Below are 25192 nucleotides of genomic sequence, written 5' to 3' on the forward strand. Positions count from 1 at the left end.
CAAGAAGAGACATAATAATTGTGGGTGTGGGATTAATCTTTTGTTGACTCAAACAGGAATATGCGAATACGTACGAGTATATCGGGTTGCGGGCTGAAGGAGTCTTTGGTCTATGCATACTCATTCAAATACTTAAGTATTTGCAGGGGGTGGGTAGATTTTGAAAGATGAAATAAGTGTTTTTTAGATCATATAAAACAATAATTTAAGTAGAGGAAATTTCTGAATTTCTTGTAATCTACTATGAAATGTGATACATATTACGGATAAATGAAGGGGGGCAAATATCCCTCCTCAAGTAACATTAAGAAAAAAATAATATTAGTCTCAAAATATATCATATAGTATAATTATATTTTATAAACGATAGGTAATTTATTAATTACTAATTATATAATATTTATATTTATTATCAAAATAAGTTATCATTACACAAATTGATAATTTATGTTGATGATGGGACTTAAGATATAGATTAGTGTGTGTGGCACACTCAAATTTATATGCAGTTAACTTAAAATATAGATAATATGGTTATTATTTTTTTAAAATGTATATTTTAATTCAATAAATAAAAAAATAAAAATTATGAGTAGTTATTGCAAAAAAAAAATAGGGAAGAAAGGTTAAGAGAGAGAGAGAGAGAAAATTGGAGTTGGGAAAACAGTGTCAAAATAATTTTAATATTTATAATAAAGTAGATATAGAGGATGGCATACCAATGACTTCAACCTCTTGGATCTGACCCTCAAATATGAGCCCAATTAATACAGGCAGAAAGATTTCCGGCCTATGCCTTTGGACTTGGCAGCCCTACTACTCCTATTGAATTTAAAGGCTGAGGATCCAAATTTATGGTTACCTTTGACATGCCATCTTATATACCGTTGATTAATTCTCATAGCTGCAACTCTCAAGGACTCAAACTTATTTAAAAATGAGAAGAAAAAAGAAAACCAAAAAAAAAAGAGTTTATGAAGGATTTTGAACAAAAAAAATTAAATAGTAAAGTGAAAGTAACAGAAATTTTTATTCAGATTAAATTAAATTAATTATATAATATATTTATTATATTTACTACATAATTAATTCATGTATAATTAAATTTTCTTCATCTAACATGTGGGATATGTTAATAAAGACATAACGTCCAAACTATGCTAATTATATGAATGTTGAGTACTACTAGAAATTTCAAAGTTGAACCAAATCTAAGTTGGACAGAACCATCACATTTAGTATAAAATTATGCAATTTTCTCATAAAATTGAATTTAAATCAAAATTACTTGGGGGGGGATTGCATAAAATAAATTAATTCGGAAAATTGATTTTTCCTTTTCTATTTCTTGACGTGCAGCTTTTTAAGTTTCCACTACAACACTTCTTGGAAACTACGTATAACACGGATTCTGGGTCTTGAGTCAATCTCCGTCATCATTTCCGTTATGGCTTTTCTTGATCTTGACTTCAGTGTCAATTTTGGTGGGGTGTAAACTTTTTTTTTCTTTTTTCATTAAATTTTTTTCAGGATTCCTGTTTTTTACTTTTTTGTGCGATGGTTAGAAAACCGGTCAGAACAGTATATATCTTCTAGTTCAACTCACACACACACAAAAGGTGCAAAATTCATTTACTTTTTGGTGTGGCAGCTGACACTTGAGCAGTCCACAGCCATTTCTTTGAGAAGAAACCAACAACTGGTATGTTTTGTCTGGATTCAATCAATCAATTATGTGTTAAGAATCTAAGTACTAACAACGTTTTCAGAGGGACTACTTGTTTTCTTTTTTTTTCCAAGGAAGAAAGAGAGGGAAGCAGGATAGAAAGAAGGCAGAGGGGAGGGGGTGGGGTGGGGTTGCCTTTCTTGAATCTCGACTCCCATTTCATTTCATTAGCTTTATCTTTTCTTCATGTAATAAAAGTGGAATCTTTACTTGTCTTTCTCTCTCTTGCTGCTTGTTCTCTCTCTTCTTTTCCCCTTCCCTCAGGCCTTCAACGAACAGAGTGAAAAATTGATTAATTTGTCTTGGTGGTAAGTTCATCAGGTAAAATTTTTGTTGGTACGTTTTGTTAGAGCAGAAGAAATGGCTGTGGTTCCACAGGAAGCCATCGACCAATTTGAAGCTCTGATGGAGGAGGAAGGTGAGCTGAGCTTCATCTCTTTCTTAAAACTGTGTCTTGATCTTTTCTTTTATGGGCCCATTACTTATTTTTGTTGTCTGCTTTTATTTATCATATTTTTCTCGGAATTCTATGCAGTTGATGAATCCCTCAAAAGAACATTCCAGGTTTGTACTTGTTTTCTTTTCTTTACTCGGGATTCTCCTTACGCCTGATCTGCTTATGAACTCTAGTCAGAATATAATAGGACTTCTAGTCTTGTTGTAACTAGGCAACTTCAGCAATATGCATACCGACATGATACCGAGTTTAGTTCATGCCAGTAGTATTATCTGTCAGTCAGCTTCTTTTCATTAGATTTACGTGTCTTTTTTTGATTTTTCGAGATGCATAGTTTATTCTGGAGTAAAGATTGATAAGGATTCAGAATAACTATTGCACTTGCCAAATTAGGATTTCGGATCTGGGTGCACTCATACATATTCTGCTCTTAGATATCACTAATCAAATGTGTAGCCAAGTGGTCATCTGTGGATGTCTCCATATGTTCCTTACTCTGAGCTTTCCGTGACACAAATCTCCCGTTCACAATTGAGAGAAATCATTCTGTTAACTGTGCAGAACATCCATCAAGGATATCCTTGTGAAACTTTGATGCGCTTTCTGAAGGCGAGAGAAGGAAACGTCACAAGGGCCCACAAGATGGTTAGCAAAATCTTACATCAGGCAACTTTTAGCATTTGAATGATCATGTTTACTGAATTCTGAATTACTGAATTGCTGATAATGTGATGTTTCAGTTAGTTGATTGTTTGAACTGGAGAATCCAAAATGACATTGATGATATGTTAGCGGTAAGTAGTAAAATGTTTGTGTTCTATAATATCATGTAGTAAGTTATCATCTTATGCTCTTTCAATTTGATGTGTGGATATGATAATTTTTTCGCTCAAATGACCAAACTGATTTACAGCATCATCTTGCTACTCAATCTTTTCCATCAATCTAAAGTTCATTTTGTTGGCTTGTTATCTCTATTATTAATTTACTGTATCCATTGCCTTGATTAAGACATATGAAACCTGTTTTGTTATGACCTAGATTACCGGAAATTTAATTTTGCACAGTTGAATGGAAAGCTTGGGCTCTTATCTCCTTTCTGTCTTTCTGAAAGACTTTAACAACCCCTTCAGAAATGATGACATCCTCTGAACCTACTAACATTTTTTATCACAGAAACCCATTGTTCCTATAGAGCTTTACAGAGGGATACGTGATTCACAGCTTATAGGATTATCAGGTTACACAAACGAGGTGAGGATTCAATGAAGCTGGAATTTACCTTTTCCTTTGGTATCAAATTCCAATCTCTTACTAATAGTGGTGCTGTTCTTACTCTAGGGTCTCCCTGTCTTTGCTGTTGGAGTGGGCCTGAGTACATTTGACAGAGCATCTGTAAGTTCTGTTTATTACTCATATACTATTTCAAAAACCTTATGAAATAAAACCTTGTATGCATGTCAACAAGGTGTTCCCAATTTGCTATTCTGCTTCATAATTATCGTTGTCGATCTTAATTAAAACTTGGGAAATGTCAACAGTTATTATTTCTTTTGTTAATATCAGTTCACTTGTATTGTTCCAAGGATCATAGCTTTTGTCCTTTTGAGTTCTTTTGAGGCTCTAACTCTATTATGTACAATAAATTCACTGAAAAATAATGTATTTTACTGGACTTGTTTTTACTAGTTAAACCTGTTTTATAATGACATGACGGGCTATAGGGATCATGTGTCTGTCCAAAGAGCAATGCAGAACCTGATGGATTTGCTCTGTAAATTTAGTGTGACTCACACAGGTTTTGGTCAAGGATTTAGCCATCTACAGTAGCAAAAAACATGAATTTGGTGACTAGATTGTATAATTTCTGTGCCGGATATACTGTGTACTCTTATCCTTTCTTCTAGTATTGCAAGAGCTAATGTGGTAACTGAAATTCGTTTGCATAACAATTCTTTTATTTCCTTTGACTATATTTATCTTCATTTTAGGTTCATTATTATGTACAATCCCACATTCAGATCAATGAATATCGGGATCGTGTGATTCTGGTAAGCATATCATACTCCTTAAAAGCCTACCTCATTTTATTTGCACATCAAATTAACACATCATGTTTACTTCAGCCAGCTGCGACCAAAAAGTACGGGAGGCATGTTAGCAAATGTATAAAGATTCTAGATATGACTGGGTTGAAGCTCTCAGCGTTAAACCAAATAAAGGTGCATAAGATTCCTAGTTCATTTGATAGTAAATCTCCTTTCTAAGTGGTGATTTAATATCTACTAGAATTCTTTGCTTATTCCTTTATCATGAAATATAACACTAGGGATTTGTTCTTATGCAGCTAATGACTATTATTTCTTCTATTGATGATCTGAACTATCCAGAGAAAACACTAACGTATTATATTGTGAATGCGCCGTATGTCTTTTCTGCTTGTTGGAAGGTTAGTACCACATTTTTGGCCCTTTTGGGTCTTAATATCTACTTCGTTTTTCTGCAAAATTGCTGAAGTTCACTGCTCTAGATATCTTTAGCTTCCCAGAAATACAATTTGTTGCTTAACATCTTCACCAGATGCCAAAGTCATAACCTATCAGTTGTTATCAGGTTGTTAAGCCACTTCTGCAGGAGAGGACAAGAAGGAAAATCAATGTACTGTCTGGTTGTGGACAGGATGATTTATTGAAGGTAGTTCTCTTGTCCTATTCTTTGTTTGGTGAATAACAGTGTCTTTCTTTGGTCATATTGATTGCAAACTTTTTGGTTTTCAGAATTTTAGGATGTAAAATCTTTAACCATTTCCTGGATATGCTTGGTGCAGATAATGAATTATTCCTCCCTCCCCCATTTCTGCCGTAAGAGATGTTCTGGCTCTTCAAAACATCTACACAATAACGTTGACAATTGCTTTTCCTTGGATCATCCCTTTCACCAACAACTTTACAATTACATTAAGCAGCAAGTCTTGGTTTGTAAACCTGTTGAGCCAGTAAAACAGGGGTCTGTGCATGTGACTTTACCTGAAGATGCAGCTGAAGGAGATATTGCCAAGATTTTGGAATCCGAGTTGGAGAAATTTGAGGAACTACAGAGATGTCCAGAATCATTGAAGGACCTGAAAATCATTGATGACAAGTGCTAGACGATACTTGGTCTCTGGTTTAAGGTGCTAAATCACATCCTATAGAATTCTATTTTTATTAACGTACTAACTATTCTAGCTATCCTGTATTAATTGTATCAACAGTATGTTAAATTAGTAGATACTTCAAGGGAACAGGAACAGATGATGTATGCAGTTTTATATGTCGGCTATCAAAACATCAACTTGAAGCTGTTCCAATTCGTTTATAATTCTCCAGCTTTTGGATCCCATTAGGTGTATAAATATGTGGAGGAAAGATATATATAGTATTTTTTAATCTTCTGGTGGCTACGTTGGTATTAGCTTAACATGAACTCTAGAAATAAAAAGAGAGAATTTGATATGTTATGCAACTTGTGAAGTAAAGGCGGAGCTAGAAATTGAAATCCGTGCTGTTCTTACATAGTATTTTTCTTGTGTTACTTCCAGGACTAGATTTATCTTTATTTTTTGAGGCTAATCTCTACGAATCTTTCATGGAAAAGCAGCATAGATACATGACTTCAGCTTGTTAAGTCATGGAGAAACGTGACTATACACACTCACCACTTTTTTGCTTTAGAACTATTTGATGGTTTTCCAACTTCATTCTGTTTGATGTCACGCCATTTTTCGAGTTCAGTTTCCACCACCCTTTTAGCGGCCTCTGCCATTTCTGCTGACTTTAGAGCTTCATTGATTTCTGATTGTATAGCCTCACTCTCTTTCAAGATCACCTCCAACTTCTCTAAAACTCCTTTCTCACTTGCATTTATGGACTCCACCTGCGCCATGGCTGTGGCCACTTTTACATCAGCATCATTTCTGAGTCCATCAATCTTCTTCTTCATGGAGTCAAACTCCTCAACCGACAGTCGAATCTTCCTAATAGATCCTGAATCTTTCAAGTCATCACTTTTACTTCTTGGATAGTTATGAATCTGATCATCCACGAGCTTCTGTGCAGCCTTGGCCGCTTCAGCCTCCTTCAGTGCAATCTTCAGCTTTTTGTCAGCTTCTTTGGCTGCAACTCTTGCTGCTTTAGCTTCTTGCTTTAATAACTCAGCATTCTTTTGTTTATTTTCTGCTTCATTTCTGGTCTTTTCAGCCTCTGCGGAAAGCTTGTTGAGGGTAGACCACGGAGTGGCTGCCTCAAGTTCAGCCTTCCTCTTCTCTAGATCAGCCTGCATTTGCTTGACATTTGATTCTGCTTGTAGTGTCTTCTTCTCCGATTCTGAGCGCTCCCTCTTCACTTCCTCCAACTCCAACTTAGTTGAATCAACGGAACTTTGTATTGAATTTTTTTCTTCAACAACTTGTTGCAGTGCCTTCTTAGCGTTATCAAGCTCTGAAGCCATGGTTTGTATGGAATGCAAATCTGAAGACTGGATGTCACTCAGCTGTTCCTGCAAAACCTTGATTGACTCAATTGTTTCTTCAAGCTTCTCTTGGAGAGTTTCTGTAGGCTCATATTCTTCTTTCAAACGCCTGATGTCTTTCTCAGCTTCTTCCTTAGCTGATTTAAGGGTCAGCAAGTAAGCCTCCTTTTCTGCTATAAGCTTGGAGTGTTCTTCCTGGGCCTGAAGGGAGGCAGATTTCACCTGGTCAAGTGATTCGAGCAATTGAGCAACTTCTTTCAAGAGCTGGCTCTGTTTCTCCTGATTCATTTGGGCCATAGTTTGGGCATCTTCCGCTTTCTTGAACACCGCCAATTTTTCTTCCATGGCTTTGTCAAAATCCTGTTTCAGATTTGCAAGCTTTTCTTTGCTAGCAACGAGTTCTCCCGCACAGGCCTTATAACGTTCTCTTTCCTCTTCGACGTCCACTTTCCACACATCGTTACCCTGTTGAGCTCTGAGGGATTGCAGCTCTTCCAGTTCTTTAGCTCTGATTCTTGCAGCTTCTGCAGCCTTAATCGACGCTTGCTTGGATTCACTAAGAGTTTCCAGCTTGTTTTTTAGCTCCTCAAGTGTTCTATTCGCCCTCTGCAGCTCCCGCAATGCCTGAGCCTTTGCAGTTTCTGCACTTCTGAGCTGATCTCTGTAGCAGTCCAGCTCTCTAAGCATCATGTGATGCTGCGTCTCCTTCTCCAGCACTCTCTGCAGCGGAAAAGCATACATCATTTGGATGCCTTGAGATGGAAACAGCACAGAAACAAAGTCAAACAACAGAGATCAAGGATACCTCATCAGCTTTCGACTTCTTCGCAACAGGCGAACTCTTGGGGGAGCCCACTTCACCAAACAAACTTACTGCAGCCTTCACTGATTGAAAAGGTGCTCTGGTATCAATCTCTCCAATATCAGGTTTTCTGGGAGATGCTGGCCCATTTTGTCGACCTTTCAACATGTTTTGACGCTTCTCACAAACTGCAAAAAATATTGTCAGTCAAAGATTTAACAACCAAGCCCAAATCAACCTGTCACCCCTGTCAAACACCAACAACGATAATCAAGCTTGATTGTGAATTTCCATTGTCTTTCTCCAATCCAGATAGGACGTTCTCTCTTAATATATCGCTCGGTTTTCCTTTTTCTTTTCAACCTTTGGGCTTGTGGCTATATATCCTGGACAAAAACAGGGATGAACAAGCCACATTCTCATGATAAACTGCATGCATGTCAACAATACAAACGATAAATCTTGTTGCATTACACATTCAAGAATTGAAACGGAACGAACCTCAAAATAGAACAGCCCTCGAAGATTATGCAAAAAGGAAGGAAGCTGGAACGGCAAACAATCCCCTTTGCATTAAAATTCTCAAGCAGCCAGGCAACGATCAGCCTGCAGAAGCAGAATTGTGTCGTGTTACAAAGATGTGAAATGATTTCTTATTTCCTCTGCCTCTGGATATTGTTCTTTTCCTTGTGCTCGAGGCAGAGGAATGAATGGAAGAGAAATGTATGTAGGAAGGAATATGTTGTAGAAATAACCATCGACGTATGTCATATGTTATAAGAGCTGAATGGAGGACTGATTTTTGACAAGTGATAGATGTCCGAGTTTTGCTCCTGCAGGATAGGGGTTGCCTGCCTGTCTTTCTCAGTTGCAGTCCATTTGTCTTATGTGGAAATCCGAACATTGCGCCCCTGTTTAAGTTGTGATTCTGCTAATTTCTTCTTCCTTTTTATTCTGTTTTCCTTTAATTTTAACATGTTTGTGTGTGTTTTATTGAACTTAGCTATAGAGTTGGATGTTTATCTGGATTCCCTTTTCCGTTTATAGATAATTGGGGAAAGTGAGAAATTATTTCTAAGAATGAAGAGAGAGTGGTGAAATTTCATTCTTTGTTTTCTTTAACCACTGTTTTATTTATTCCTACAGATGTTGTAGTTTTATCTTTAATTGATAGGATTCTATCAGGTTTTACTCAAAAAAAGTTCACAAAATTGAATATTCATGAGAAAATCATGATAAGTTATCATCAAATCCCTGAATTTCTAAATTATTGAATTCGAAATATTATTTCGGGATAAAATTAGTTTAATTTGATAATTATTTTTTGAGAAACTCGGAAAAAGAATAAATACACTGACAAAATTATTTTCAGAACACATTATTTAGCTTCTCATAGTAAGCTTTAAAAATCTAAGTGTCACAAAGATCAAGATGAATATTGCTTAAAAATTTGTTGGGAATAAATTGGAGAATTTATCTGCACTGTTCAGGTCTGATGGACTATTTTACTATTTAATGATAAATAATTATTATTAAAAATAAAAAAGATCAATAATTATCGTCAAATGTCAATTGCTTTCAATTACTGGAATTTAAACCAAAATTCCACGATTTATGGAGGAGATTGTTCAAAGAAGGTACCTGATTCTTGAAAAGTTTGATCTCGACGTTGGAAATTATTAGACAGGCAAACGATGAGAATGTATCATGTCTCAACACAAGATTTATATATTGTGACAATAAAATTATTCATAATGAATAAGTTTTGACCTCAGACTCAGACATCTGCAAATACTATGTTTACAACAGCAGGTGATGAACGGTTCCGCAGAAACTTGTCGATCTCATAGCATAGACCGTGCCACCCTCCCCGCATGCCTGCAATATAGAAAGAGATCGTCAGTATTTTGATTTCTTGAGTATTTGTGAACACATATGAGATTAACAATGATCTTGAGGCATGTTATGCACACAAAAAGGAAGTATTTTCCCCAATTTCTGAGAGGGGAATTTAAACAGAAATGGAGGAATTGTTACTGGGATTATATTGAACCAATTGCTTTTTAGTAATTGCATGCATTTGCAAAGTTTTTGAGGCAGTCACACTGTTGAAAAATAGCGGTTTTATCAATCTTTTCCAACCCAGCAATTAAGACAAGACACACCAAAAACCTCTAATAAACTAAAACCGGCTTAAGACAAAGAAATATTAAGGTGCACGGTACATTTTGGTGATCAAGAACTAATGAATAAGAAGAAATAAAATGAAATGATTAAGTTGGCCATGAACTTTACCGATCATTAATTAGCTCCAGAACAACAGCAGATGCACCTCCTCCACCATTGCAGACTCCAGCAACCCCAAACTTCCCATTTTTCTGCCTCAGCACCTAAAACAGCGCCCATCAGGAGTACGAGAATACGAATTAGTTGACTTGATCAATCAGGATGCCTGAACGATCAAAACCTTGCCATACTGAAGCAACTACTCTACAGGCAGCAAACATACCCCTAGCAGTGTGACCAATATGCGAGCTCCACTACACCCTATTGGATGCCCCAATGACACAGCGCCTCCATGCACATTTAACTTTTCCTATAATGAGAACACAATTTGTGCTATAATAAATAAGGAACAGAAGATTCTTTAATTGAATAAAGTCAAATGATAGAGATTCATGAAAAGGACCCATTATATCTGGAGAAACCAGTTAAGTGGTCAAAATAGGTCCAAGGGGATGAGGACAGCAAACAAGAAGACTCACAGGGTCAATGTTAAGCAGCTTCTGGTTAGCTAGAGCCACAACCTGCAAAGGTTAATGTTAAAACACTCTTACGGGATAGCAACAGACAGATGACAGAAGAATATTTAAGTTTGGCCACTTACAGAGAAGGCTTCATTTATTTCATAGAAATCAATATTTGATGCTTTCAAGCCAGAATTCGAGATAGCTTTCGGTATGGCAATGGCTGGAGCAGTAGTAAATAACTCAGGTGCCTGCACAACCAATGCAGTCACAGTATCAGCGACACCAGTAAAACAAAGTGTAGCAATAAGAATTCCAAACAATACCTGTGCTGCATCAGCGTAGCCTCTGATTCTGGCAATAACCTTTAAACCAAGCTTAACCGCCATTGCTCCACTCACTAGGACTAAAGCGGCAGCCCCATCACTACACAGAACACAAACTCCTTGATCAGGTAATGCTCATTCCTGAGTGCTTGATAGCACACTGTACCATGTAAAGCTGGTAGGATACACTTCTCCGTCCAAGCCTTAAAAGTAGACATGCCCGCAGAAGATACAAATGCACACAGACCAAGTGCTGATAGACCACAAATTCATCATCAACCATATGGATGCACAAGTATATAGATACACACTCACACTCGCTCTTACAAGGAGGGAGGTAAAAGTCCATTCCCCTAGAATACATCAGTGTTGTGAACTTAATGAACCACAAATGTACATTGCTTTGCTGAGAGTTAGCAAGCCACCACAATAATGGAGGCCACTTCCTCTAAATTATCAAGTAAATGGGCTTCAAGTGTGGTGCCCAACTTTTGCAAAAACAATCTCAAGTTAGATGCTTAGCAACGCACAAGAAGATCCATAAAGGATGAAAGATATAGAAGAGCACATATATTGGTTATTAATACTTAATTTAGGGTCAGATGGTAGAAGAAATGAGGAACGAAAAGAAGAGCATTACAAGAACGGAGGTTTAAACAGAGTAAATCAAACCTAATACTAGATGCGTTGCCAGCAGTCACAGAACCTCCTTTCTCCTTGAAACTTGGTCTAAGCTTTCTCAACTTCGAGGCATCAAACTAACAACAGACAAGTCAGTGAAACAGAAGTGCTATGAGCAAACAGAAAAGTATTTAAAACTTAGAATAATCAAATTAGCACTTCATGTTAATCACTAATTTTTATAAGAAAACAGAGAAGGAATGAAGACAGAGAGAGGGAGAAAAATGTAAAAGAGTTATTTTGTTTGTTCCATATGGCCAAAATAAACATATTATGTAAGAAAGTATGACTTTTTCTTACAAAAGATGGCAACATAAAGATAGAACATTAAACTGAAAATGAAATAATAATATAGGAAATGCTAGAAGATAAAAAACTTGGCGCGAACGAATTGTAGCTGAACCTCTGACTTTGACCAAAAATATCAACTTTTAAATAAAATACGAAATCGAGCTAAGAAATGTAGAATGTCATCTCAAACTTTTTTGGTCCATTTTCATCATATCTTTATCATCTTCTCATTTGCACAGGCAAGAGACAAAAGAACACAATTAACCTGTAAAAATTGTTACCATCCATCTCAATCATCTAAACAAAAAACTCATTAAAGAACCAAGTTACTTGATTCACCTTTGCAAGACCTTCATCTTTGTCAACAATGGCAGATGGCTTCCCCCTGCCACCAGAAACTTCAACCTGCATGTATGAACAAAATCTGCCATTTTTTAGGAGGACAAAGATAGCTAACTATTCTAAGAAACAACTTGAACGACACTCACCGGAACTATCTCCCATGAGAATGCACCAGAGGATTCTGCAGCAAGACCGCGTTCAAAACTTTTAATAGCATAAGAATCCTAGAGATATGCATAGAGAGGCAAGTTGAAAATACTAACACACTTTGATGATTGATGCTTGAAGTTAAGAAAATAATTAAAATTCTAAAATATGACCCTATGACAATTACCCAAATATCAACAAAAGGAAAGGGAAACAGGAAATCGGGTGTTATGAGACGCCTTTACAAAAAATAAAACAACAATGACAATAATCCTATAGACTGTATGTGGTGCAAAATACCAAGTGGATTCACTAATATTATCACCTCCAAAAATAGACATCCAAAATGAAATGAACAATCAATAAAAACAGATAAATAACAGTTAGGACTGCAGAGACTTTCCAAGCTTTTCAATAGAACAATTTAAATGTATTATAGGACCTAATAAAATTTTCCCAGAAAAAGTACTTCTGTGTAATTAAACAGAACCCATGGTTTTCAAATTTGACTGTAATCATTAGCTTTACAAGCAGAGCACATAAATGAAAAATATAAAATTAGCATCAGCAGAATATTACCTGTTCTTCTCTGGATATGTTATGTTGATCAGCACACAGTTCTGCACAAACACCCATCCCAAAATCATTGTACACATCCCAAAGGCCATCTTTCAGCATGCCATCAATAATAGTATCATGCCCTAGACGAGTCCCTGTCCTGTTAAAGAAGGCATGCTATTAATGGTTAGCTAAGAGCAAGGTTTTGCTTTCATCGAGTATTATTGAAATGGAAGACATGAATTATTCTTAAAAGCCGATCAGAAAGAATGAATTGAAAACCAAGAGGGTAGCAGCAAGGGAATTATGGACTATGCTTCATGTGTCAAGGATAAGCTAATAGCAAAGTTCTTTCATACATAGAATCAAAAAGAAAGAAAAGTATCAGCAGTATTCAACAACCATAATGCTAACCTTCCTGTTGGGATATACTTTGGCGCATTGGACATGCTTTCCATGCCACCAGCAACTACTACATCATTGACACCCAGTTTTATTGTTTGTGCAGCAATCATTGTGGCTGTGTTGCACGAAAAAATTCATGTCACTGCAAGATCTTTCAGATTGGAAATATAGCAGTACTCAAAATGCCAACAAACCTTTCATTCCTGACGCACATACTTTATTAATGGTGGTGCAGATTACCGAATTAGGTATACCTGCGCCCAATGCAGCTTGCCTGGCAGGGGCTTGGCCTAAATTTGCAGTAAGAACATTTCCAAAGAAGACTTCCTGCACCATAGATGGATGTACACCCGCCCTTCTAAGAGCACCTTCAAAGACATATGGCAGAAGTTTAGAATGGAAAACTACTGAGGTCAAATTGCAGTCAAGAAAACTAGTCGCAGTAATGAAGAGATCTTACACTCAATAGCTATAGAACCAAGCTTCGTGGCAGGCAATGATGAAAGTGAACCAAGGAAGCTGCCCATTGGTGTTCTTGCAACACCAACAATGCAAACATCTGAGTGAAATTCATTTGCTTTAGTTGATTCCAACAGTTGAACTTATGTAATGTTAACATAAATGGGAAATCAGAGAGACAAAGTTCTGATTCATGAATAGATCACAAAAAAGCAAAACAAGTAAGATTAAGAAACAATTGGTGCCCAATTGATATTTGGGCAGTATCCAAGATTTAGCAATTTTCAAGGCAAGTGGCAGAGTGACTCCAGATATGAGGCCGCAATTATGAATTGCAAAAAAAGAGAAACAAGTATGAGGCCGCTTTGATGAATGGCCAAGCTTGAGGGAAAAAAAAAACAATCACCTCGATCCTTAATAGAATCATCTGCTACTGAAGCCATGAGGATCTGCAAGCAATATCACAACCTAAAAGTAAGATATAGAAAACCAAAGTTAAAGAAGGTTAGGTAAAAGATGGGAACTCATAGCAGTAAAATATGTTGAAAATTTTAAGATTGCGCGTAACAAACTTTAAGTTTTTGCCTACAAAGAAACCACACACACCAAAAAATATGCAGCAACTACGAAAAGATGCCAAGAACCAAAGCTGTAAAGAAGAAAACTTCTTTCTTTTCAAGAAAAAGAGGCAGCTCCCATTACCAGATGTTCTTGAACAGATATAAAAAGTCCCATCACGAAGATTTGCATATATTTAGCATGCATGTTTTTTCAAGAAGTTGATAAAAACGCCTTTCTGAAGAAGTTGATAACAACACCTTGGAAATAGAATGACAGCAAAATATAAATTCATGAAATTTACCGACAATGATCACACTCCAATCGAACTCAAATCGCCAAAAAATTGAAACAATTACCGCAAACCAAGAAACCAAAGAGAGTGAGCCAATCAAAAATTGAAGGTGTGATTCTTGAGAAAAAAAACTGAGTTCCCAAGAGAAGAAGAATCAGTTTTTAACCGTTGCGCTTATTTGATTGTCTATTGCTTATGATCTCCGAAATTAGGAGTAGCGCATACATACAATAGCAGAGTGGCGGTGGATGTGCATAGAAAGGCGTGTTCCGGATAATTGAGTTTAGTTGATATAGCCTTTATAAGTTGAAACTGTACGTGATTAATAGTCAACTCTTCACGACTCCCAACTTGCGCTTCTCGTATACAACCTGTTCACCGTTTCAATGATCAATTTTATATTAAATGTAAATTACAATGAATTCTCTCTATAATTATAAATATTTTTTAATAATTTAAAAAATCATTAAGATTTTTTATTTTTAATAGTCTCTAACAAATAATTCAATTGTTAGTCTTCACTAAATTTACATATATTTTTATAAATTTATCAGTCTTTATTAAATTTATATACATTCTTTATGATAAATCAATCAAAATATTCATGTAAATTATTAACTGTAATTTTATTTATTTTTTTGTATTTTTTTTTATAAATTAAGTAGATAATATTTTTTTTAGTTTTTTTAAATTCTTTTCATGCCCTCATTTGATATTTTTTTTTTAAAAAAAATGCAACAAAAACAAAAATTAACAATTTTAAACCTTCATCCAAAATCACATAATTTCTCATAAACATAAAGAATATATATAACTTTTCAAATAATAAAAAATATTTATAATTACGCTAAACTTAAAAAAGCTCATTGTAATTTTATCATATATTAATTAAATATATTAGGACCTTCAACGCTACAAAAAATTTATACATTCAATTATTTGTATCTTTTTCTACGTCTTACAAATACCCTTGAAGTACAGCAAAGAAGTTCCATGTCACCCCTATTTTCCCATTTCGGTAACCAAAAAGGAGAAAAAAGCACACAAGCTGCAAAGTAACCGCAACTAAATCAAGACTAGTACACCGTCTCGATGAGTTTTGATTGCCTGCCTCCTCACCATTTTCTACGGCAAAGCAGCATTAATCTGCCAGTGAAAGCAGCCATACACAGTCATCACACAGCTCACAAGCACAATACCATATGATCCTCCAGGGAAGTGGACTGCACACCCTCTTCCCTCAAAAATATATCAAGATCCGATGATGACCCTTGAGCCATTTTCCTCTGTCATCATACCATGCCACTGAACTGGAGATCTATATCGCATAATCAGAAGAAAGTCGTTGCAGGCATGGCAGCCAATGCATAACAGGCTCACTGCAAGACAAAGGCCAATACCTTCACTGATCTCAACAAATCAAAAATACCTCAAAACTAATTGCTTTCTTTCCAACTCTATATTTCACGGAGTCACTGAATTGACAATCCGTCTAATTCTCAGAAAAAGCAAAATGATCATTATCAGCATAACTATCAACAGGTTTCCAGCAACCAAAATGCAGATAACTTCACCAAGCTCATTAAATCAGAATTGGCTAGCTCCCTCATACCAGAAAGACCTCTGGAAAAGGTAAGGTAAATCACAAAATGCGTCTGAACGTGAGATTAATTCGAGCAGACTCAGCTTTAGCACGTTTGGGCACTGAATGTAGCCAGTCCCTTTGGGTGTAGCCACTCATTACAAGCAGCGAGCCATGTTTTAGCAGGAAAGTATGTTGATCGCTACTACTAAGCTTCTTTGATCTCTTGCTGGGAGGACCCTCATTTCTTCCAGTTGACTTAACTGTAAAAGATAAACCAACAAAATACAAGCGATATGTGATATATATATATATATATATATATATTTTTAAAAAAAAAAAAAAAACAGCTAAAAGACTACTTCCACCATCTATGTGTGACTGATGGCCCTTTTCACAAAATAAGATAAGTCAAATTTATCCACTTTCTTACAGAATCACCCTTCTTTTACTGACAGCATTTAAAATTACTTGAAGGCTAATCCAGTCTATTTTTTTGGATCCCACCACCAGACTTTCCTTTCAACTTGGAGTGGTTCGTTCAAACCTTGAAGAGAAGGATCTTATATTAGTTCAAGTGGAGCTGGGCATATGCAAGCTCAGTTCTCCACCTGACCAAGCTGGAGGGTTTGCCTCCAAAATGAGGATTAACTAGCCATCATTAATTCATTAGTGTGGTATATGCATATCTTGGTTTTATCTATTTCCTGTAAACCAAAAAATAGATCTATTTGCTGTTGCGCTGATTGGCTAGGTAAAACACATGGAACTATAGAGGCCATGCATCAACTGTTAAAACAAGATAGTTATGACTCATGAGCCTGCCTAAACGCAAAATTACACAGAGGGTAATCCATAGGAAAAGATCTACCCATACCTTGAACACTCTTACTTGGTTTCTTCTTCAAGAGAAAGTCACGGTCACATCCAAATGAAACTGAAGCAATTTGCGGAGTTGGTCCATAAAGTTTCTCATCATCTGCATGCCAACCAACATAATCATTGCCTCCTTTGTACCTATTTAGTAGCAAGCTATTGAAACTGCTTCCAGGAAGAACTTTGTGGACCTAGAGTTACACCATAGCAGCATCAAGAATGCATTCACAAACAAATTCGAACCATAAATGAAAAACTGGCTTCATTTATAAAATCCGACTGAAAGGTTTACCAGATCCAGAATTTCCTTAAGGGGTGGAAACTCGTCCCAAGAATAAGCATGAGGTTGATAACCACTGTATGCTAGTTGTGTCAATCCTACACTTGCAACATAGCACGTATCCCTGGGCTGTTCAAACGGAATCCAGGGAAATGAAAAATTGTCCGTCAGAGAGAGTCCTGACCAATTAACCATGCTAAACATGTGTGCAACACTTAGCTAAAGTTAACTACAAATGATGATGCAATCAAGAAAAAAATGAACTGAGAAGTTGGAAATTCATCAATCAGTAACGCATGATTCCACTTTCGACATCCAAGATTAGCCATGCTAAATTTTGAGCATTTCGCAATTTCTTCCTATTCATGTTGCATGGAAATCTATTGCTATAGGGCCTAAGTTTAAATAATTCACCCCTCCATCAACACACCGGCCACTTTTAGATACACGTCTATAGTTAGGGTAACAGATAGAAACAAGGGGTGGCGCAGCATCTCGAAGAAATTGAAAACAAGAAGAAAACTTGCAAAAGGACGCACTCCGTCTCTTTGTTCCACAATAGATACGGCACAAAGTAAATGGGGATAACTCAAACCTGGACATGCGATCGGGCAAAGACGGTAATAGTGGGTCGGGTCCAAGGTATGTTTTTATCCAGGTAATCAAAATACTTCCATGAATCTTGATATGAAATAAACCGTTGCATGTGTAAAACCTGACTTCCGTTGCCTAAATCCAGCACCACCGCTTTCTTAGGTTTATCTGCGGTCTCATTTTCCGGCTCTGGAGCTGTACTTTTTCCGGGATCGGTAACCGGGTCATGCTCTGTTCTCAACTTCGAGAGACTGCCCGACATTTCGAGGGAGAGAGAACCACCGCCAAGGAAGGATGCGCTGAGACTGAGAGGGAGAATGCGAAGAAGAAGTTATATCAAACGACGTCGCAGCATCCCAATGACCGCCATCAAATAACGCGGAATCCAACTCGGGCAGTGTTTTCTTTTGAGTTCTTTCGTTCAGGAGAATATATGCGCCTTTTCGAACATGTGTTGAAGTTGTTAATATATTTTAGGTACATTATAATAATATTTTCTCAAATTTTGTATGATTATAAATATCTCGTTAATATCTTAAGCATAGTTCAATAATTTTTTAATTAAATTTTCATCTATTTTTTTGATAAATTGATCAAAATAATCTTATAAATTATGAATTATTTATACTTATTTTTAATTTTTTTTAATTTCTTTATGGACTATTTTTTCTACAATTTTTCATATACCTAGTCTGATTTTTTTTACAATTTTTCAATTTTTTTAAGAAAATATACAATAAGGACAAACTGAACAATTCTAGATATTTATCCAAAAATAATATAATTTCATCAAAAACAAAAAATATTCATAATCATGTCCGACCTCGTTGTAATTCATGATCACTCTGTACATACCAAAATTAATTTTCATCAAAAATAGGAAAGACTGTACTTTTTACACTCTTATTTTTAAATAAATAGTTGAGAATTAATTCAATCACATTCTAAAAGCCATCTGGAAAGAAAAATTATTGAGACATCTGCAAAGGAAAACGTGCTTAATTTGAAGATAGAACTATACTATTTCTAGGAATAATATAATTATCTAAAAATTGTGGTGAAATCAATTCTATTTTATGTTCCTGTTTATGAATTGTGAGTGAAATGCAACAGTATCTGAACTGTGCAATGCTAAACATCTCAACAATAAGCCTATGCATATTCAACTTAACCCGAGCAGATGCTACTCTTAAAGACATTTCTAGGAAACATGTTAACATGAACTAACTAATATAGCCCACCATAACTTAGAAACATACACATCAGGGAGGTGAGCTACAAAGATGGTAAGTACAATCTATAGCTGTACACAAGATCTTAATTTAAACATACAAAAGGTCAAATTACTATAACCCACAGCAAACTATACGAAACGGAAAGTCTATCATGTATGCTATAACTCTATGGTGATAACGATCTACAGCACGTCAACACAAATTTATTCCGGTCAACAGTTCAATGGTATCTCTCTGGCAGTCAGCTTGTTGCACTAATTTCGGATGCTGAATCACAATCATCAAAGTGCATAAGCTTCCGAACTATATGCTATCCCTTATTTCTTTCCAGCACGTCGTTTCCATGTGCTCTACATTTTGAGAAAAAGAACAGTGTTAGTGCATTAGTCAATCTTAAAACAATGTGTAAGCTCTCTTGAGTGAATATGGATGAAGTTCAGTACCAGAAGCTCGTCATCAGAAACCTCGGCATCTAAAGAATCAGAAGCAGGAGTCTTCTTCTCAGGGTTATCTAAAGCTGCTTGTTGGCAGCTACCATTGTTGTTTGCTTCGTCAGCCTCCCTATCAGATTCTTCTTTGGCCTCATCTAGCTGCTTCTCACCTGAAGACGAGGCTGCTTCATTATCTGACGCATCAGCTTTAAGTGGAGAGCCACCAACTTTATCACTCTCAGTATTTTCAGAGTCATCTTCGTCCTCTTTCGGCTCTTCTGCTTCAGCCGACCCTTTCTCAGCAGCTTCCTCTTGTTTCACGTCCTTCTTCAGTAGCTCCTCATCAGACACACTCTTGTCAACCCTTACATTCTGTTCCTTCTCTGAATTGTCAGGAAATACAGGAGAAAAGTCAGTATGGAACATAAAGTCTGTGCATAATGAATCAACAACAAATACTAATAAACTATGACCGACCAAATAGCACATGACTCAGAGGACACACTTTGAAGAGACTTCCGACATGAAGGATATTAAACTGAAAAGTAGAGTAATTGCAGAATCTAGCCATCAAATATTGCAGTATTGGTCTGGAGATAAATCGTTAAACAGTAAGATCCTTCACCTGAGTCCGAATCGTTGACCATGGGCTTTGTGGTAGATTCAGGGTGCGGAACGTCTGGGCTTTCACCACTTTCCATAGAGGAGTCACTCTTCAACAGGTCCTTTTGCCTCTGTTTTGGACTTTTGCGTGGTGTTCTTTTCCCTCTTACTTGAGATGATGGAGATCTGCCAGTCGGTTCAAGTACATAAGCAATCAAAAACAAAAGAAATAAGCATATTGATTCTCTGATTGCAGAAATCCAACTCACTTCACTTCCAATTTTTTGTCTTTTTCTGAAACTCCAATCAATTTCTTCTTCTGCCCTGACGATCTGCGAGTCAATCAAATTAGACATCCAAGCACTAGCCTCTTGCAACAGCAAAGACATGCACATCTGAAACTGTACTTTATTGTACATGAATATGTCTCAAAATGAATGTTTAGAGATATTGAAAATGATATCTGTGGCCGGTTGATTATGAATCACAAGTGCACAAGTGTGTATGAATATTAAATGAAGGAAGCACTTACCCTCCTTTAGGACGAAAGCCCTTTGATGAACCAGATCGCTGCAAAATGGTGTACCGACACTGTCAGATCTTATGCTAGAATTTTTGCTTAAGAGGAACCAATGAATATTAACATTTTTAATAGGAGGAAGATAATTTAGCAATAGTTAGACCTTCTCAGACTTTTGACCATTATCAATAAGCTCCCAGCGTTCCCTTTCCAATCGTAGAACTTCGACATCTCCATCATCATATAATATCTGTGAACAAATTAAAAGATCAGGAAACAAAAAGGAAAAAATGACGGTCAGGAAGATGTTTTATAAGAATCAAACTGGTGAATATTCAAAAGCAGGACCGAAAGAAAACGAGACAATCAAAAAGTACCACGTGCTTCTTTTTCTGCGTATCAAATGACTTCACCACACCCTCATAGAACCTGTGTTAAAGTCAGAAAGGTAAAAAATAATGTCATAAATCCCTCTAAAATTACCCACAAGATTCCATGAATTCCATGAAAATATATGGTATTTGGTATGAAAATGGACACAGTAAAAGGATATAACTGAAATGCTAACTCTATCACATAGGCAAAGCCACATGAAAATTCTCAAGAAAATAGGAGCATGGATGAATTTCTACCCCACTTGCTGACTCCTCCATTTTTCTCCTAGTGTCTTTATTTTCTTTTCAGACTAAATTACCCTCAGATAAAGAGTGCTTTGAGGAAATATGTTATAAAAATGGTATCGATGAATGGTTTCTTACCTACAATAACATTCATATATTAGCCGTTCAATTAATCTTTCTTCCATGTTACAAGTCTGATATCAAGATTGTAGCATATAGATCATATCATAAAAGCACTTACTGCTTATCCATCGGCCACCAAACTTTTATTCTGCAACCAATTAAGTCAGCAGCAGAACTTCCATTGTCCGGAGTTGTGCACTAAAGACAAAGCAAAGTGGAGACAGGTTAAGTAAGATTTACTGAAACAGAGGAGGTGAGAGCATTTAATAAACTTCTAAAAAAAATTGCGGCAATAGTTATGAAAGGTTCTTCAGCAACCATATCAACTGAATGCTGGAAAGCTTCACAAATTTGAAGCATATGGTTCTTTGGCAAAGTGAATGCAAACCCAATGGAACCTCACTAACGGGCAGTGCATTAACCATAAGAGCTCGCTCTCCAAAAGAACGCAATATATTTTGTCTCTTCATCATGCTTCTCAGTTCTCACAGTGACATGCATGTTGCTATGTAATCTGCATAACTATAGTTCTTTGGTGCAGATGCACAGGGAAGAAAGTAATGAGCAGTGCCCGTTTAAGGTTAGCATTTGCATGTCTGAACTCACAAGGTCAAACCATTTCAAAACAAATTGCAAAATAGATAGGCACTACCTTGGCTAATCCAGCAACACTTTTCTGTTTTTGCTTCTTCACAGATGCCGACTTGGAAAAGCTGATTGACGGCATGCTATCAGTTTCGATGACTTTATTATGCTTCTGTATACAACCAGAGAAAGTGAAAAATGCATATCCATGAAACAGCACAGACATTTCACAAATTTCATCAGTGGACACACCTACCTTGGGGATAGGGGAGTGATTGAGTGCCTCAGCAGAACGTTTGCCTTTCTGCTTAGAGGAGGAACTGGATTTCTTCCCAATACATGAAACTAAAAGGTCAGACTCAGCGGATTCAGACATTTTTTCTTTCACAGGTTGATCTCCTGAACTATTTTGAAGCTCCTTATCCATTTTTTCAAGGCCAGCATTAATATTCTCCTGATTTATATATGTAGGCCTCCTAGAACCCTTCGAAGGACTGGCTGGTCGAGACTTGTGAGCTTGAGCGGATGATGTCCTCCTACGTTTCGGCACGGGAACATCCGTTGATTCACTAAATAGTGTTTTCCCCTTCTGAAGCTTATGGCTGCTTCTCTTTTTCTGAGCATATTCACGGCCATTACTTGATCCAAACTTGCCAGCTGTACCCAGATTATCAGAATTTATTTCCTTCACCACCTTCAAGATATCAAAATCATTTTCATTTGCCCCTCCAGTTGGTGAGTGCTCATTCTTCACCTCTTTTCTTGCCTTTGCTCCTTTAGCTTTTAGTCGTTTCATCAACTTCCCCAATGGTATCTCACTGCCCTCAGTTTCACTGTCCTTCATGATATCATCCTCTGCAAGCACTGAATTAACCTGAAGTTGACAAAGTACATACGATTAAATTACCTAACTAACAAGGTAGACAGAATACCTTATGCCACTAGGTGAAAAGTTATTTCCAGATCTTACAATTCCATTATCTTCCAATTCAAGTGATTCAAAGTGGGCCAAGATACCATCATCTGCCAGCCATGTCTTCTCTTCACCAACCTAGTATGGAAAAGATGCACACGATTATTGACATCATGGGTTGCATAATAGCTACACTTCCAAAGGTTAGATATAAGTATGATCTTTGCACATGTGTACTTGATATGAATCAAACTTTCAAAAAATTCTCCAACGGTTTCCACTTCTATGCATGTTAGATAATTTTATCCGGTCTCCACATGCTAGTTCAATGTCACATCCTTGAGAAGACCTGAACTCAGAGACCCTCTTTATGATCTAAAAGAGGAGAAGCAAAAGAAGTCAAAACATATAGGATCTCTTATCTACTTTCCCGGCAAATCATCACTCTTTTCCTGGCAAAATAATTAAATTCTTCCTCTTGTCTGGCATCTTTCATCAAGAAAAAAAACAAGGGAGTCAATGGTACATACCAGCAAGTCATTTTCGTCTTTCTTGACAAGTGGTTTGTAAAGCACAGAAGGTAGGGTCACAGATTCACTTGAGCCTTGAAGATCATCTTGTTTTGGTGCTAACCTTTTCAGAATTGACATGCCAAGGTCGCACAGAGCGTACAAATTCTGTAATATGTAATTGAAATTATTACATGTCATTTAAAACAACATTAACCTCACAATTTTTCTAATCTTTAAGCCTTGAATTTTATCATGATAGATCAATCCGCGGTTCATTCTACATGTCTTAATGCATTGATGAACCGATGTTCCGCCTTGCCAAATGATGTAAATTGCACAGAAATTTAGCAATACGAGATAATAAATAAATACAAGTATAGTAGTATTTAAACATCAACCTTGGACTTAGCTGCATCGAAAGCATCTTCTGAGCGCCTGATAGATAGAAAAATTGAATTCAACAATGAAAGCGTTTCCTTGTCCTTGCTTATACTGACATCAGATTTGCCATCTGCTTCTCCGTGCACCAGCATAGACAGGAACAAATACAACTGCCTGAAACAGATACAATATGTCAAATGAATGCAGTAGAGAGAAGAGGAAACTTCAGGCGCTATCATTAGATTTACAAGCATGCCCAATATGTTGTCATTACTGCAAGGTACAGGTACGAGCAGTTCTTGCTACTTCATTGTCAAGCTACTGTTTTATTACAAGTGTCTCCGACATGATCAACTGGCTTTGACCAAGGGCATATACATCTTTTCAGATAAAGGAATTAAGTTGTCAGTGCAACCCTCCAAAAGTCACACATAAATTCTATAATGACTTTTCTGTACTCACAATTAACACAGATGAATCTCCTTAAATCGACTTCGTTATTGCTTAACAAGTCATAATATTATAGATTCATAAAATCCATTTTCTGATGCGAAGGATTTGGTGACACGCGTAAAAAAACAGACAAATTTTTATAGTGTTATATAGAGAACTCATAAGCTCTTCCTGCCATTTTTGTATCACAAAACATCTTGATAAACACTTCCGAGTCTAAATGTCATCCTAAGCAAACATCAACAACGAAAATGTTAATAAAAATTCAAAGCATCAAGCCTCTCCAAAATGAACAGCATATTAGTGTTATTATGCTTCGCCATGAAGACGCTTTCCCTTTCTTTAATACTTCTCCGTATATAATAAATGTGCAACCAACACCGAGGCACGGTGTCCTCTTATGGCTGAAGCACGAACATAAAACAAGGTGCATACTTAATTGATTAAGTAAGAGCAAAATAAGTTTCGGCCCATGTTGTAATTATATTGGGAAATTTCAGAATGGCACTAAATTTGGTTTCGGTCAATTGCATCACTAATTTGAGCATATAATTACTGAGGTAATGTCAAATATATTTACGTAATTTAGTAAACAGATCATTTTCAACAACATAATAAATGGTTTAAAGAAGAACGGACACCAAACCTAGAAACTAATAAAACCACACTGCTTTAGCAATTATGCTTGCCACTTGCACCTCGCTTTTCCAGACAAAAGGGGCATACTTGCTAGCTCTCGCTGAGGCCTATGGGAAGGTTCTTGTAACAGATATTAATGCACGTGCATAATGATAAGATAGATATAAAATTTCATAATTATGTATGGATTTGTTGATTGGGCCTTGGATAACCACTTTTAACACTCAAAACTTTCATAATAGCAGTACTTTAATCTTATTTTAACATTTCAGTTCTTCCTTCACACACAGGGAGAGAATTGATCATACGTCAATTCATGTTACAAACCTCTACAGCCACTTTGACTCTTCCATCAGTAAAGTGATACTTGAGTTGTCCTTTTAAGCTATTTCATTTATATCATCCAATTATTTCAAGTGACAGTTACAGCATTCTATGTTTCGGTTTTTCATAATTTGATTGGTTGTCTTAATGTGATGCGTTTATCTTACCTTTGGGTCAGAGTGTAGTCACTTCTAAACAGGGAATACAATTTTGTCTAC

The 25192-nt window shown here is 36.5% G+C and overlaps 5 protein-coding genes across 17 annotated transcripts in view; 1 reads left to right on the forward strand and 4 right to left on the reverse strand.

Moving 5' to 3' along the window:
* LOC105175225 (phosphatidylinositol/phosphatidylcholine transfer protein SFH2) lies at window positions 1544-5564 on the forward strand. 4 transcript variants are annotated; one of them, XM_011097594.2, is made up of 12 exons: window positions 1544-1702; window positions 1991-2144; window positions 2262-2290; window positions 2745-2828; window positions 2924-2977; window positions 3360-3437; window positions 3525-3578; window positions 4175-4234; window positions 4310-4405; window positions 4531-4632; window positions 4797-4877; window positions 5011-5564. In XM_011097594.2, the coding sequence occupies exons 2-12, from the start codon at window positions 2087-2089 to the stop codon at window positions 5329-5331; spliced, it is 1017 nt and encodes a 338-aa protein (XP_011095896.1). In that variant the 5' UTR covers window positions 1544-1702; window positions 1991-2086; the 3' UTR covers window positions 5332-5564. The 4 variants fall into 4 exon arrangements, with proteins under 4 accessions (XP_011095896.1, XP_011095898.1, XP_011095897.1 ...); XM_011097596.2 differs by having other exon boundaries at window positions 2040-2144; XM_011097595.2 differs by having other exon boundaries at window positions 2048-2144.
* Window positions 5742-8571, reverse strand: LOC105175226 (WEB family protein At1g12150). Of its 2 annotated transcripts, none has more exons than XM_011097599.2 (3): window positions 7996-8571; window positions 7498-7682; window positions 5742-7412 (listed from the first exon to the last, which is right to left on the reverse strand). In XM_011097599.2, the coding sequence occupies exons 2-3, from the start codon at window positions 7660-7662 to the stop codon at window positions 5877-5879; spliced, it is 1701 nt and encodes a 566-aa protein (XP_011095901.1). In that variant the 5' UTR covers window positions 7663-7682; window positions 7996-8571; the 3' UTR covers window positions 5742-5876. The 2 variants fall into 2 exon arrangements, with proteins under 2 accessions (XP_011095901.1, XP_011095900.1); XM_011097598.2 differs by having other exon boundaries at window positions 7498-7880.
* LOC105175227 (acetyl-CoA acetyltransferase, cytosolic 1) lies at window positions 9188-14586 on the reverse strand. Of its 6 annotated transcripts, none has more exons than XM_011097602.2 (15): window positions 14313-14586; window positions 13857-13918; window positions 13452-13550; window positions 13186-13359; window positions 13001-13106; window positions 12608-12746; window positions 12028-12105; window positions 11879-11944; window positions 11240-11325; window positions 10568-10667; window positions 10382-10492; window positions 10260-10301; window positions 10004-10090; window positions 9790-9884; window positions 9188-9372 (listed from the first exon to the last, which is right to left on the reverse strand). In XM_011097602.2, the coding sequence occupies exons 2-15, from the start codon at window positions 13891-13893 to the stop codon at window positions 9339-9341; spliced, it is 1254 nt and encodes a 417-aa protein (XP_011095904.1). In that variant the 5' UTR covers window positions 13894-13918; window positions 14313-14586; the 3' UTR covers window positions 9188-9338. The 6 variants fall into 6 exon arrangements, with proteins under 6 accessions (XP_011095904.1, XP_011095906.1, XP_011095903.1 ...); XM_011097604.2 differs by having other exon boundaries at window positions 13857-13899; window positions 14368-14585; XM_011097601.2 differs by having other exon boundaries at window positions 14368-14585.
* LOC105175229 (DNA oxidative demethylase ALKBH2) lies at window positions 15173-18063 on the reverse strand. 2 transcript variants are annotated; one of them, XM_020698517.1, is made up of 5 exons: window positions 17637-18063; window positions 17054-17170; window positions 16763-16952; window positions 15916-16148; window positions 15173-15682 (listed from the first exon to the last, which is right to left on the reverse strand). In XM_020698517.1, the coding sequence occupies exons 1-4, from the start codon at window positions 17895-17897 to the stop codon at window positions 15946-15948; spliced, it is 771 nt and encodes a 256-aa protein (XP_020554176.1). In that variant the 5' UTR covers window positions 17898-18063; the 3' UTR covers window positions 15173-15682; window positions 15916-15945. The 2 variants fall into 2 exon arrangements, with proteins under 2 accessions (XP_020554176.1, XP_011095908.1); XM_011097606.2 differs by having other exon boundaries at window positions 15173-16148.
* LOC105175405 (sister chromatid cohesion protein PDS5 homolog A) overlaps window positions 18776-25192 on the reverse strand; it is a 15712-nt gene continuing 9295 nt past the window's right edge. The window contains exons 21-33 of one of the 3 annotated variants that reach the window (XM_020698311.1): window positions 23576-23732; window positions 23196-23342; window positions 22723-22803; window positions 22009-22626; window positions 21820-21921; window positions 21286-21365; window positions 20802-20853; window positions 20588-20674; window positions 20437-20474; window positions 20174-20236; window positions 19927-20090; window positions 19314-19684; window positions 18776-19220 (exon numbers count right to left, since the gene is read on the reverse strand). In XM_020698311.1, coding sequence (XP_020553970.1) covers window positions 19188-19220; window positions 19314-19684; window positions 19927-20090; window positions 20174-20236; window positions 20437-20474; window positions 20588-20674; window positions 20802-20853; window positions 21286-21365; window positions 21820-21921; window positions 22009-22626; window positions 22723-22803; window positions 23196-23342; window positions 23576-23732 — 1993 coding nt within the window. In that variant the 3' untranslated portion in view covers window positions 18776-19187. Of the gene's footprint in view, window positions 19221-19313; window positions 19685-19926; window positions 20091-20173; window positions 20306-20436; window positions 20475-20587; window positions 20675-20801; window positions 20854-21285; window positions 21366-21819; window positions 21925-22008; window positions 22627-22722; window positions 22804-23195; window positions 23343-23575; window positions 23733-25192 lie in introns of those variants that run through there. The other 2 variants (XM_011097841.2, XM_020698312.1) reach the window with 2 other exon arrangements.

Source organism: Sesamum indicum, linkage group LG12 (assembly GCF_000512975.1).
Source record: "Sesamum indicum cultivar Zhongzhi No. 13 linkage group LG12, S_indicum_v1.0, whole genome shotgun sequence".
Taxonomy (NCBI): Eukaryota; Viridiplantae; Streptophyta; class Magnoliopsida; order Lamiales; family Pedaliaceae; genus Sesamum; species Sesamum indicum.

Coding starts and splice junctions, on each gene's coding strand:
- LOC105175229 (XM_020698517.1), bottom strand. CDS start 17,897: ATGTCGGGCAGTCTCTCGAAGTTGAGAACAGAGCATGACCCGGTTACC. Junction 16,953..17,053: donor TTAAGGAAATTCTGGATCTG/GTAAACCTTTCA, acceptor GTGTAACTCTAG/GTCCACAAAGTTCTTCCTGG. Junction 16,149..16,762: donor ACCAAGTAAGAGTGTTCAAG/GTATGGGTAGAT, acceptor TATCTTTTACAG/TTAAGTCAACTGGAAGAAAT.
- LOC105175227 (XM_011097600.2), bottom strand. CDS start 14,559: ATGCACATCCACCGCCACTCTGCTATT. Junction 12,747..13,000: donor AAGTATATCCCAACAGGAAG/GTTAGCATTATG, acceptor CTTCTTTAACAG/GACAGGGACTCGTCTAGGGC. Junction 11,326..11,878: donor AAGATGAAGGTCTTGCAAAG/GTGAATCAAGTA, acceptor GTCTGTTGTTAG/TTTGATGCCTCGAAGTTGAG.
- LOC105175226 (XM_011097599.2), bottom strand. CDS start 7,662: ATGTTGAAAGGTCGACAAAATGGGCCAGCATCTCCCAGAAAACCTGAT. Junction 7,413..7,497: donor AGAAGTCGAAAGCTGATGAG/GTATCCTTGATC, acceptor TTTCCGCTGCAG/AGAGTGCTGGAGAAGGAGAC.
- LOC105175225 (XM_011097594.2), top strand. CDS start 2,087: ATGGCTGTGGTTCCACAGGAAGCCATCGACCAATTTGAAGCTCTGATG. Junction 3,438..3,524: donor TATCAGGTTACACAAACGAG/GTGAGGATTCAA, acceptor TTCTTACTCTAG/GGTCTCCCTGTCTTTGCTGT. Junction 4,878..5,010: donor GACAGGATGATTTATTGAAG/GTAGTTCTCTTG, acceptor TGCTTGGTGCAG/ATAATGAATTATTCCTCCCT.